General features: G+C 35.0%; 2 protein-coding genes across 2 annotated transcripts; both read right to left on the bottom strand.

Annotated features, from left to right (window-relative positions):
• Positions 1 to 909: 909 nt before the first annotated feature.
• LOC111486910 (protein BASIC PENTACYSTEINE2-like) lies at positions 910 to 2,876 on the bottom strand. Its single transcript, XM_023134076.1, has 2 exons — positions 2,734 to 2,876; positions 910 to 1,997 (listed from the first exon to the last, which is right to left on the bottom strand). The coding sequence occupies exon 2, from the start codon at positions 1,990 to 1,992 to the stop codon at positions 1,150 to 1,152; it is 843 nt and encodes a 280-aa protein (XP_022989844.1). The 5' UTR covers positions 1,993 to 1,997; positions 2,734 to 2,876; the 3' UTR covers positions 910 to 1,149.
• A 1,803-nt stretch (positions 2,877 to 4,679) lies between these two features.
• LOC111486911 (protein BASIC PENTACYSTEINE2-like) lies at positions 4,680 to 6,714 on the bottom strand. The gene is made up of 2 exons (XM_023134077.1): positions 6,567 to 6,714; positions 4,680 to 5,781 (listed from the first exon to the last, which is right to left on the bottom strand). The coding sequence occupies exon 2, from the start codon at positions 5,774 to 5,776 to the stop codon at positions 4,940 to 4,942; it is 837 nt and encodes a 278-aa protein (XP_022989845.1). The 5' UTR covers positions 5,777 to 5,781; positions 6,567 to 6,714; the 3' UTR covers positions 4,680 to 4,939.
• Positions 6,715 to 11,485: the final 4,771 nt, after the last annotated feature.

The following is an 11,485-nucleotide window of genomic DNA, read 5'->3' as shown; positions in this document are numbered from 1 at the left end:
TTTGGTTTTTTTGGTTTTTTTTTCATGTTAGCAAAATTTGTAATGGCCAAGTCTGGGTTTTGGTTTTTGGTTTTTATTTTCAGGCTTCCCTTGATGTTTCTAAAATGCTTTAGTTTAGTTAGAGAGAGATTTCCACTCCTATAAAAAAATGTTTCATTCCTCTCTCCGATCGATGTAAGATCTGATCTCACATCGATTGTAGAGAACGAGTGCAAGCAAGAACATTGGCTCGAGAAGGGAGTGGATTGTAAAATCTCACATCGGTTGGGAGGAGAACAAAACATTCTATATAAAGGTATAAAAACTTCTCTCTAGCAAACACGTTTTAAAAACTTTGAAGAGAAATGTTCATCCCACGTCCGGGAGAACGAACTATTTTTTATAAGAGTGGAAACTTCTCCCTATCAGATGTATTTTAAGAAACCTTGAGGGGAAGCCCGAAAGAAAAAACCCAAAAAACGCAATATCAACTACGAGGCAGATAGCAAATCAATTTTGAGTAGAGTCCACATAACTGAGTTTTCTATTAATCTAACGGCCAGTCCACACCAAACTTCATGATAATGTGAGATTGCTTGGTCTGGGAGAAAGACATAGGACAAGCAAAACTTCAACTTTTGCTTCCATTGGAGGATATGTGGCAGCCAACAATAAAATATCCAAATCAAGAAAAAGCAAGGCAAATTTCCATTCCTAATAACTCAAAGCTTGTTCAGCAATTTCATAAGCTTGGATAAAGAATCAGTGTTAAAGATGCAATTCCAGAGGATCTAAAGCAAAACAGAGCACAAATTCATGAACACCAAATCCCTGACCTGAAGCAAAACCGAAGATAAACTTGTTCCAGTTTGCCTGTGTTCTTTCTTCCCTTCCTTCACTAATCTTCAACATGGAACAAAGAAAGAGAAATACTTCCAAAAGGAATCTCAAATAAATGAAAGTTCATCCAGATAAATTCTTTTGTTTACACGTATCACATAAGCTGAAGAGGAAAATAAATAAAAGAACCGAAGTGTCCAAATGTCGAAAACAATTTTGAAATGTTAATAAAACTCATGAAGAAACTACAGACTACCGGTAGAGCTCTGCAGAAGGGTGCAGATATATACACAATTCAAGCAGACGATTGAAAATACCAACAGAATTAGTCTACTTGATTGTGACAAACTTATTAGTACCATGTCGTGCCCAGTGTGACCTCAAATCGATCGGGTTAGCAAAATTATAGCCATCAGCTGCTAGTTTCTCGAGTACCTTCTTAAACGCACCCTGACTCATTTTTCGCCCAGCTATCCTCGCACCTCGTCTTTTGTCACTCATGGGCAAAGGATAAGTCGATATGTTGGTAGTACAACAAGCAGACTGCCAACCACCACATCCCCACCTATAACATTGATGAGGAGAACCAGTGCAAGAGCAAACCGGGATCGGAATACCTGAAATGTCCATATCAATACCATTTATAACAAGATCAATATTCTTCTTCGGTGGTTTTGCACGAGGCACGGCGGTGCTAGTATCTTTCAGTTTCCTCGGTTTTTTAGCTTTAGGAGTTTTGGGGCCAGTCTCACTACTCTGTCTTTTCTTAGCTTTTCCACCTTCCTTCTTAACTGGAGGCTCTTCAACTCTATTTGCTACTAGTTCATCCCTAGATGAAGAGGGTGGCTGCAAGATCTGCAAGGAGTGAGCTCCTGAAGTTCCTGGAAGAACAGGATAATTGTGATTGGCAGGTAACATATTGAGAAACCTATCTCTGGGGTTACCTCCCCAATTATCCCTAATATAGTTCATATGGACCGGTGCTTCAGAGACAACGCAATCTCGAGGATGGAACGTTGCGTTCGCATTCACCATAACAGAAGGATCACGGCCAGGTAAGAAATGTTTCATGTCCCGCTCAGTAATTGGGGACATGAGCTGCAGGCCAAGATGGCCTTTAAAGGACGGCTCATAATAGCCCCAATTGCGCATGTTCAACGCATCATCATCCATGAGAACTACATATCAAACATAACAACAATGAGAGAAAAGTTCTTAGGTTTTGAAGCTTCCCAATAGCAGTACTTGGATGGCGATTGTTCAACCACATCATAATGGCTCGCAAATGAAAACAAATCAAACAACAAAAGATCCAAAAGGGAAAAATAACAAGACAATTAATAGGATCAATTAAGGAGGAGCAGCTCCGAAATTGAAAATTTATTATCAAACGATTTAGACACTAATTTTATAGATCGACCTTCTAAATATTCCGTAGTAAAACAGAATTCCAGATCCAACATTCAATTCAACAAAGAAGACAAAAGAAGAAACATCCAATCGAGAAAATTAGGGCAAGGATCTCATTTCCGCGGCCCACAAAATCAAAACTGGTTCTCATTTACAACATTGCAAGCAAATAGAAGCCCAAACGGAGATTCACAAAAGTCAAAACCCCCCCAAAGAGAACAAAACTTGAGAAATCAGACACCCATCATGCAGAACGCACAAAAAACTAGGGTTTCCAAAACACCGAAATCCGAAAAACCACAGATCTGAGGAAAATTGCAGCAGAAAATCAGGAAATCACAAAAACAAAAGAAGAAGCAAATGCATATTTATATGGGGTTGCAGATAACAGGCCTAATAGTACAAGAAGGACCCATATATTCAAACTCGAGAGAGAGAGAAACAAAGAGAGAAGGAGAGAGAAAAAGAGAGAGAAAGAAGGGGTCAGGGAGAGAGAGAACTTACTTGGGTGGGTGTAAACGTCTCTTTAGGGTTTTGCCCTTCTGGAGAGAGAGAGAGAGAGAGAGAGAGAGAGACAGAGACAGAGAGGAGAGAGGAGAGAGGAGAGAGAAACCTCAGAAAGAGAGAGAGAGAGAGGTAGAGAGAACTGTGTGTGTGTGTGAGAGAGAGAGAGAGAGAGAGAGAGCTAAAAATGGGTATCTATCAAAGAAGTAGTTGTCGCTTTAAAAATAAGGTGAGAGGGAAAGGGTAACCAAAGCAAGTTTATAAATTTATTTATCCCCCAAATAAAAATAAAATAAAATAAAATAAACCAAATTGAAAAGCAAAATCCATTATCTTCCATGTTTTCATGTTTGGGGCTAACTGCAATGTAATTAATCACATGAGAGACACACCATAACATCTTTTACATATATAACTCTAATCCTTTATTTCTTCTTATTCTTTCCCTTAAAATTAATTGCATGCAATTTCAATTATGATATAATTGGTCTACTTTGATCTTCTTTTCACGATTTAAACTTGCAACCTAAAGTACAAGTCAAGTCGTTAGATGTAACAATTCAAGCCCAAACCTATCGCTACCCGATATTGTCCTCTTTGAATTTTCCCTTGTGGACTTCCTTTCAAGATTTTAAAATGAGTATGTTAGGAAGAGGTTGCTCTTATAAGGAATGTTTCATTCGCCTCTCCAATATGGGATTTCACAATCCATCCTCTTGGCGGCCCCAACGTCTTCGCTGGTACACCGCCCGGTACCTGACTCTAATACCATTTCTAACAATCCAATTTCCCTACTACTAGATATTGTCCACTTTGAATTTTTCCATATGAGTTTCTCTTCAAGATTTTAAAACGAGTATGTTAAAGAGAGGTTTCCACACCTTTATAAATAATGTTTTGTTCTCCTCTCCATCCGATGTAGGATCTCTCTAATGGTTAACTTCAGAGATATTTAGAATACCTACGAAACCTAGTTCTTTCCATCTCATACAACAGAGTATTTGCAGTATGAAGTAAGCATAACCCTTGAAAATTTCTACAGCATCAACAACCATTTACTTTGTGAACTCTAATCCTCCTCCTGTAATCTCAAGGCCCAACGTTAGATTGAATATCAATGCTAAGGCAGTTTCCAGAATGTCTCACTTCTATAATCAACAGAAAGGAATCAGTTGCTATTTTACAAATGTCTCTCTGTAAAATAACAAAACCCATGAACAACAGCTAAACGTAACCAAAAACTTGAAAAAGAAATTCCAATTATGCCTTCTAACTTCAGAGACAAAGTTTCCTAGTGTCATAGGGGTGAATCAAATGCATGAACAAAAATGAGACCCATGGTCCTATTACCAGGGAAAGTCTGAGAATAAGACAGCCTGTTGACGATACTCTGTAAGACTTCAATACAAACTAGAAGAAATTCCATAAAGAGTTATGCAATATCAACTACTAATAAGCATTACACCAGCATAAACATGTCAAAATCTAAATAATCCTATCTAGAAATTCTATTGAATAAACGTTGGTACCGTTCTTTTTCTCAATCAGTTGATAGAGAGCAATTGAGGGTTGTAATTCCCAATTGCTTACGAGTTAATGTCTTCAGCTAAAAACTTTAGCAGATGAACATGTTATTACAAAAGAGAATTTATAACAAAATATACATGAGCGGCCATCTCAGAGTCCATGTCCCTGGATAGGCTAATTAAAATCACGATTACCATGATATTCAAGTCTCATATGATTTTCTATATTGAATAAATTCATACGGCAAACTGTTATTTCCGTCTGTAACAGATGGCCAGATCATCCATTTACATTGAGCAAAATAAAAGAGAATGCAGAATGCCAAACCAGTTGACGTTCAACTAAATACTACCACCATATCATTCACTTTGGTGCTATTCTACATTCTATACTCAATTTTGAAGGAGTACACGGCAATGAACAAATTAAATGATAAGTAGATAACTGATCCAAGACAAAGATGGAAAGGAAATAGCATTAGGAAACAATCCAATAAATCACGAACTATTACACAAGGAATCAGGATTGAAGAAGATGCAGATTTCTAAATTTCATAAACCCATGAACTATAAAGAACAAAAGTTACCAGCTATAGCTACCCCGAGATTGTTGCAAAAGGTCAGTCACAGATATATACATGTAAAACAAACTCAGCCCTCTAGCATCATACCCTGCTAGTCTACTTGATAGTGACGAACTTATTGGTCCCATGCCTTGCCCAATGGCTTCTTAAATCAATTGGGTTAGAGAAGTTATAACCTTGACCTGCTAGTTTCTCCAAAACCTTCTTAAAAGCACCTAGACTCATTTTTCTCCCTGCAATTCTTGCACCTCGCCGCTTCTCACTCATCGGCAAAGGATGTACAGACAAAGTTGTGGTACAACAAGCTGATTGCCAGCCACCATAGCCCCATCTATAACACTGATGAGGAGTTCCAGTGCAAGAGCATATAGGAATTGGGATACCAGAAATGTCCATACCCAGCCCGTTTATAACAAGATCCATCTTCTTTTTCGGTGCCTTCACTTGCTGAACGGAAGGATCATTATTTTTTGCCTTGCGAGGCTTCTTAGGTTTTGGAATTTTTGGAGCACCTCCATTCTGTCGTTTCTTCAGTTGTTTAGTTTCCTTCTTCTCAGATGGTTCATCAATCCTACCAACCATTTCATCTATTGATGTCTCATGTGCTTGCATCATTTGCACAGGTTGCGCAGCCGAAGTTTCTGCATGAGTGGAATAAGTTGGATTGGGAGGTAACATGTTGAGAAGCTTGTCTCTATTGTGATTTATCCATCCATCCCTGACCCAGTTTGTTGGTACTGGTGGTTCAGAAACACCAGACCCCCGTGAATGAAACGCTCCATTCATGTTAATAATAGCAGAAGGGTTGCGTCCAGGCAGAAAATGCTTCATATCTTGATCAAAAATTGTAGACATGAGCTGCAGGCGAAGCTGTGCTTTCCCGGACGGTTCATAGTAACCCCAATTACGCATGTTCAACGCATCGCCGTCCATTAGAACTAATGAGTAAACACAACAAGCAGAGATCACAAGTTAGATTCAAGAAACACCTAAGTTCTAAACATATCAATGAGTGAGAGCTTGAAATAATCATTAACGTCGTGGAAATACGAGACCAAGACAAACATTAAAAACACAAAATAAATTACAAAAGGGGGAAAAAAAAAACAGGGACTTGAATCACCCAAGAAATAAAAGATCTAGGAAACAAAATGGGTGGCATAAAAATAGCATCAGTTAGATATTACTACAAAATACAAAGATTGACCTGCAGCCTGCAATTAAACTCCTACAAGAAAAACAAAGGTAATCAAACAGTAAACCATCTTCCAAACACAACAGTGAGAATTACAAATCAACTCCAGCAACACCCAAACGGGTGGATTTAACACCAAACTCTTCATCAAAAGCTAAACATTAGGGCTTCTACTAACTAAAATCCCAACTCCTTCCATAGTCAAACACAGCGCAAAAGTAAAATCAAGGATAAACATAAATTAAACCGCTAAACATGGATTGCACAATAAACCCTAAAAACGACCCAAATTTTAGATTTCAAATTCCCATCATTCGATTACACAACCAAAATAGTCCAGAATCTCGACACATCAGAAGCCAACAAAAATAAAAAAAAGTAAAAAAAGGTAAATACAAATAAAGGAAGTATAAAGAACAAATGGATATAGAAAGGGTATGTTTATATATAAATGTCAGTGATGGTCAAAGAGAACACAAGGACCCATATATTTAGAGAGAGAGAGACAAGAGGAGAGAGAAAACTTACTCGGGTGAGTGTAACCGGCACTTTAGGGTTTTGCCGGAGCAGAGAGAAACAGAGAGAGAGAGAGAGAGAGAGAGAGAGAGAGAGAGAGAGAGGAAAGGGCTTAAAAGGCAAAGATAAGAAAAGTGAGTGAAAAAAGAGAAGGGTTTTCTTTTTTAATTTAAATATATATTATTTATATTATTTGTAAAAGAAAATTAAGAAATTAGAAGTCGGTACCAAATAATATTTTCTTAATTTTATCATATTTTTCCTTTTTTTTTTTCTTTTTCAAGAAACCATAATAGTATTTTTGTTAATTGGTTGTGCTTTAATTTATTTTTTAAGAAAAAGAGAAAATTCCTTGAATCCAATGGATTAAAATAATTATTTAGCATTTTAGGAATGGTATCTATATTTTTAATTTTAAAATTTTAAAATATAAAAGTAAAAACTTTGTATTTTATTTCTTAAAATAAAAAAGTATAATATATTATAAATCAATAATTAATAATAGTTGAGATTCCACCTTATATTTAATTCAATTCGTAACTACCTACTTTGCATTCCCTTCTAAGTCCTTTGTAGTGCTCTCCTTCTTAATAGGAAATTTATATCTCTTAATAATCAATGGCCTTTAAAACTACTCCATAATTTAAACTAAAAATAGTTATCTAGGTTGACATGTAACATAGTTCACGCCCACCTTTAGTAGATATTATTCTCTTCGGGCTATGTGGGATCTCACAATCCACCTCTTTCAGGACCTAGCATTTTCACTGGCACTCGTTCCTCTCTCCAATTGATGTGGGATCTCACAATTCACCCTCCCCCTTTCGGGGCTCAGTGTTCTTGCTGGCACATCGTTCAGTATTTTACTTTAATACCATTTGTAATAGCTCAAACCCACCACTAGCCGATATTGCTTTTTTGGGCTTTCTCTTGGGTTTCCCCTAAATATTTTAAAAACAGGTCTTGTAAAGTGAGGTTTCACACCTTTATAAAGAATGTTTTGTTTCCCTCTTGACGTGGGATCTCACAAGACATGACATACTATGTTACTTAATAATTTACGAACTTGTAGGTTTCATTAGCAAAAATATACTTTTTTGGTCATCATATTCACGTTAAACCAACTAATGAGTAACCTTTCTCATATTCTCGAAAACTTCGAAAAAAAATTTCTCCTATTCTAGGCATACTAAGATAAACTTCACATCTCTCTCCCACTTTCCTTTCAAATACTCAAAAGTTGCAATACGCTCTTAAGTGTCTTTATACTATTTACACATGTGGTATTATGATATTCTAGAAATCTCCTCCATGTTAACTTCTCACGGTTAAATCTTAAAAACATTTGTAGCTCAAAAGGTCACTACCAACCGTTATAGAAAATACTCTCACTACTTCAACTCTACGGGTTAAATCACTCAAACTAAGTAGAGAATTCTCTTTGAGAGTTAACCAACGTTATCCTAAGGGTAGGCTGGTTGGTTAACAATGTCAATCATGTTATCAGTTCCTTAATTATCACGACGTTTTCAACTTTCTCTAAGTCAACTGCTTCATATGCATAATTGACATATGAACCCACTTTTACTCCGTGCACTCGTATCATCATTATCTTTAATAAACTCGGAAAGCATTTGTACATCCTAACTCTTAGTTAGCTCCCACATCGATGCTAGCTCATGTTCAACTTGAAAATTGGAGGTCAAAGGCAAGTCATTGGGACATCTCGAGTTTCGTGCCTCATCAAAAGAAGTTTGCTGTCATTTGGGCTGAGTGGTCCACATTATCCCTGTTTTTGGGCCATCAAACAAAAGCCTATTTATGAAGTTCTAACTTTTAACTGAGCTATTAGAAGAAACATGTATGTGAGCTATAATACTCTTGATGCAATTGAATTGTTGATTTTGATGTGCTATGACTCGTTAAATGGATAAAATCATCGAAATGGTTAAATAGGCTCGACCTGATTTCATGTAGCCTTTGAAATAAACATGTTCATGTTTATGAATACTTGAGATTCGAATCACTCTACAAGGAAGATGGATCATATCGAACTTGAATATTCTACATACAACCTAAACTACATAGAATTAAAAAGAAACTTAGTCATTGGCTAAAGAAAGCACAAATGTTCATTTTACTATATTTTCCAAGTCTACTTACAAATGCAACTTACATTTTTTTATAGCCTTAAAATGGAACTATTAGAGACATTCCAAGAGTCGTAACATTCATAATTTATGATCATAATTAATCATGAGGTAAATGTAACTTAAAGTAAATAAAAGTCTTGAAATACATTAATGAAATACAATAATTTTAATGGTTCTAAATTGTAATCCTCTCAAAATTTATAACAATGAAACTTCATTCTTCTTCAATGTGGCATGAATTTAAATATCTTTTGATAATTTCAACAACATTTTCTTCACATCTTCATTAAAATATATTGTATGATTGATGTCTCTTGGTTCATATCAGATTTGAACACGATACCTTCGCCACTCCTTTTGAATTTGTGATAGGTTGATGCATTTAAAAAGATCAATATTGTTGGTAAAAGTATACACTATCATAGTAATAAGTAGAGTATTGAATCTTTCAAAAACTTGTGTGTTAAAAGAACTCATGACTCAAAAAACTCAATCAACAGAATGTAACTTGTATGGTTTGGATTGGGTTGGGTTCAAATAAATGAAAATTTTATGAATTGAATGGGTTAGGATCCTCCTAAAATTAGATTATGTTAAAAGACAATATACAAACCTTAATTAAATGTCTGGAAATAAATAAATTATTTACAAACTAACATTTTATTAAAAACAAAAATGTGAAAAAATGATCCGAACAAACTTGTGAGATTCCACATCGATGGGAGAGGAAACCAAATATTCCTTATAAGAATGAGTAAATCTCTTCTAGCATACGCATTTTAATACTGTAAGGCTAATGACCATACATAGTGGGCCAAAGCAAACAATATCTATTGGCGGTGGGCTTGAACTGTTACAAATGGTAACAGAGCCAGATATCGGGAGATGTGACATTGTTTTTAACGAATATATATGGTAAAGGACAATGCAATTAGATTGTGTTAAAGACAATATACAAGTCTTAATTAAATGTCCGGAAATAAATAAATTATTTACAAACTAACATTTTATTAAAAACAAAAATGTGAATAAATGATCCGAACAAACTTGTGAGATTCCACATCGATGGGAGATGAATCCAAATATTCCTTATAAGAATAAGTAAATCTCTCCTAGAATACGCATTTTAATACCGTGAGGCTAACGACAATACATAGCGGGCCAAAGCAAACAATATCTATTGGCGGTGGGCTTGAGCTATTACAAATGGTATCAGAACCAGATATCGGGAGATGTGACATTGTTTTTAACAAATATATGGTAAATAAGTAGAAAATTTTTAAATAACTAAAAAAAACAACTCTGGAAATTCTATTTGGGTTGTCTCCCTTTCCAACCCAACCAACCCCAAATTTCATTTTAGATCTAAGAGATTTCTTCAACCGAACTCGTGTACGCTCCTAATCGAACGTTTAAATCTTCATACTTCACGTATGTTGTACAAAGGAAACATATCGTATTTATTAGACATCATTTTTAACGAATATGTATTTATTTCAATAGTAATACAACATTTTGCTTTAAGGTTTTTATTATATAAGGCCCACCTATGAGATCTTCCTAAGTTTTTTTTACAAATAGTGTAATCTTTTGGATAAAGTTGGTAAATGCTAGAGCTATGGTCATAGATTTATGAACCCACTCACTACCTAAACAGATCTTCTTTAAAAGTCATATCCAAAGAGAAAAAAAATAGGCCATACCAAATAGTCTAATAGTGGGTAATAATGTGAAAGCCCACCGTTAGTAAATATTGTCTTTTGGACTTTTTATTTCGAATTTTCCTTCACAATTTTTAAAACGTGTCTGTTAGGGAGAGACGTTTACATACTCATAAAGGGTGTTTCATTCTACTCACGACCAACTTGATATCTCAAGCAATGGTACCAAAAAAAAAAAAAAAAAAAAAAAAAAAAAAAAAAAAAAAAAAAAAAAAAAAAAAAAAAAAAACAAAAAAAAAANAAAAAAAAAAAAAAAAAAAAAAAAAAAAAAAAAAAAAAAAAAAAAAAAAAAAAAAAAAAAAAAAAAAAAAAAAAAAAAAAAAAAAAAAAAAAATGATTAGAGAGAAGGTGAAAACAAAGGGATATAAAGGTAGCAATGGTTGCAGTGAGGAAATAAGTGAAGATTTGTCTGAATTCTGTTGTTGGTATTCAAAGAAGTGAACCAAACTTGATTCATTCTCTTCTCCTTCAACACACTCCCACTGAAACTCAATCATAAACCCTCTCGATGAATCATCACAAACAAAGAAAAATAAAAAAAAACCAAACATGTCTGTGTCTCTCTCCTCTCGTTTGTTGTTTGTCTGTTTGTTTGTTTCAGATTGTTTGTTTTCTCTAGCTGTAAGGAATTTTCATTCTTGTTTTCCTTCAAATCTTGTGTCTCTCTGCTGTACTGTCTCTAAAATGAATTATAAGAGAGAGAGATAGAAAGAGGCTGACAAAAGTTTTTTTGTTAGGTGAGGTCAGGTCTGATAACCCAACGTGCTCTGCTAACCCTTCTAATTAATTTTCCCACCAAAAAAAATTGAAACTTTCCTCTATCTTTAAACTCTTTTTTAATTCAACGATATTCATGATTATTAGATGAACACGACTCTTCAAAATGGTATGATATTATTCACTTTGAGTATAGTTCTTGTGTCTTTGCTTTGGACTTCCCCAAAATACCTTATACCAATGGAAATAGTATTCCGTAATTATAAACCCATGATCATTCCTTGAATTAGCCGAGGTGGGACTTTTATCATCCAACAGTGAGATCCCACATTAGTTGAAC

The sequence above is a fragment of the Cucurbita maxima genome, unplaced genomic scaffold (genome assembly GCF_002738345.1).
Source record: "Cucurbita maxima cultivar Rimu unplaced genomic scaffold, Cmax_1.0 Cma_Scf00012, whole genome shotgun sequence".
NCBI lineage: Eukaryota > Viridiplantae > Streptophyta > Magnoliopsida > Cucurbitales > Cucurbitaceae > Cucurbita > Cucurbita maxima.
Note: the sequence above shows the minus strand (reverse complement) of the source record. Positions and strands in the feature narration are given on the sequence as shown.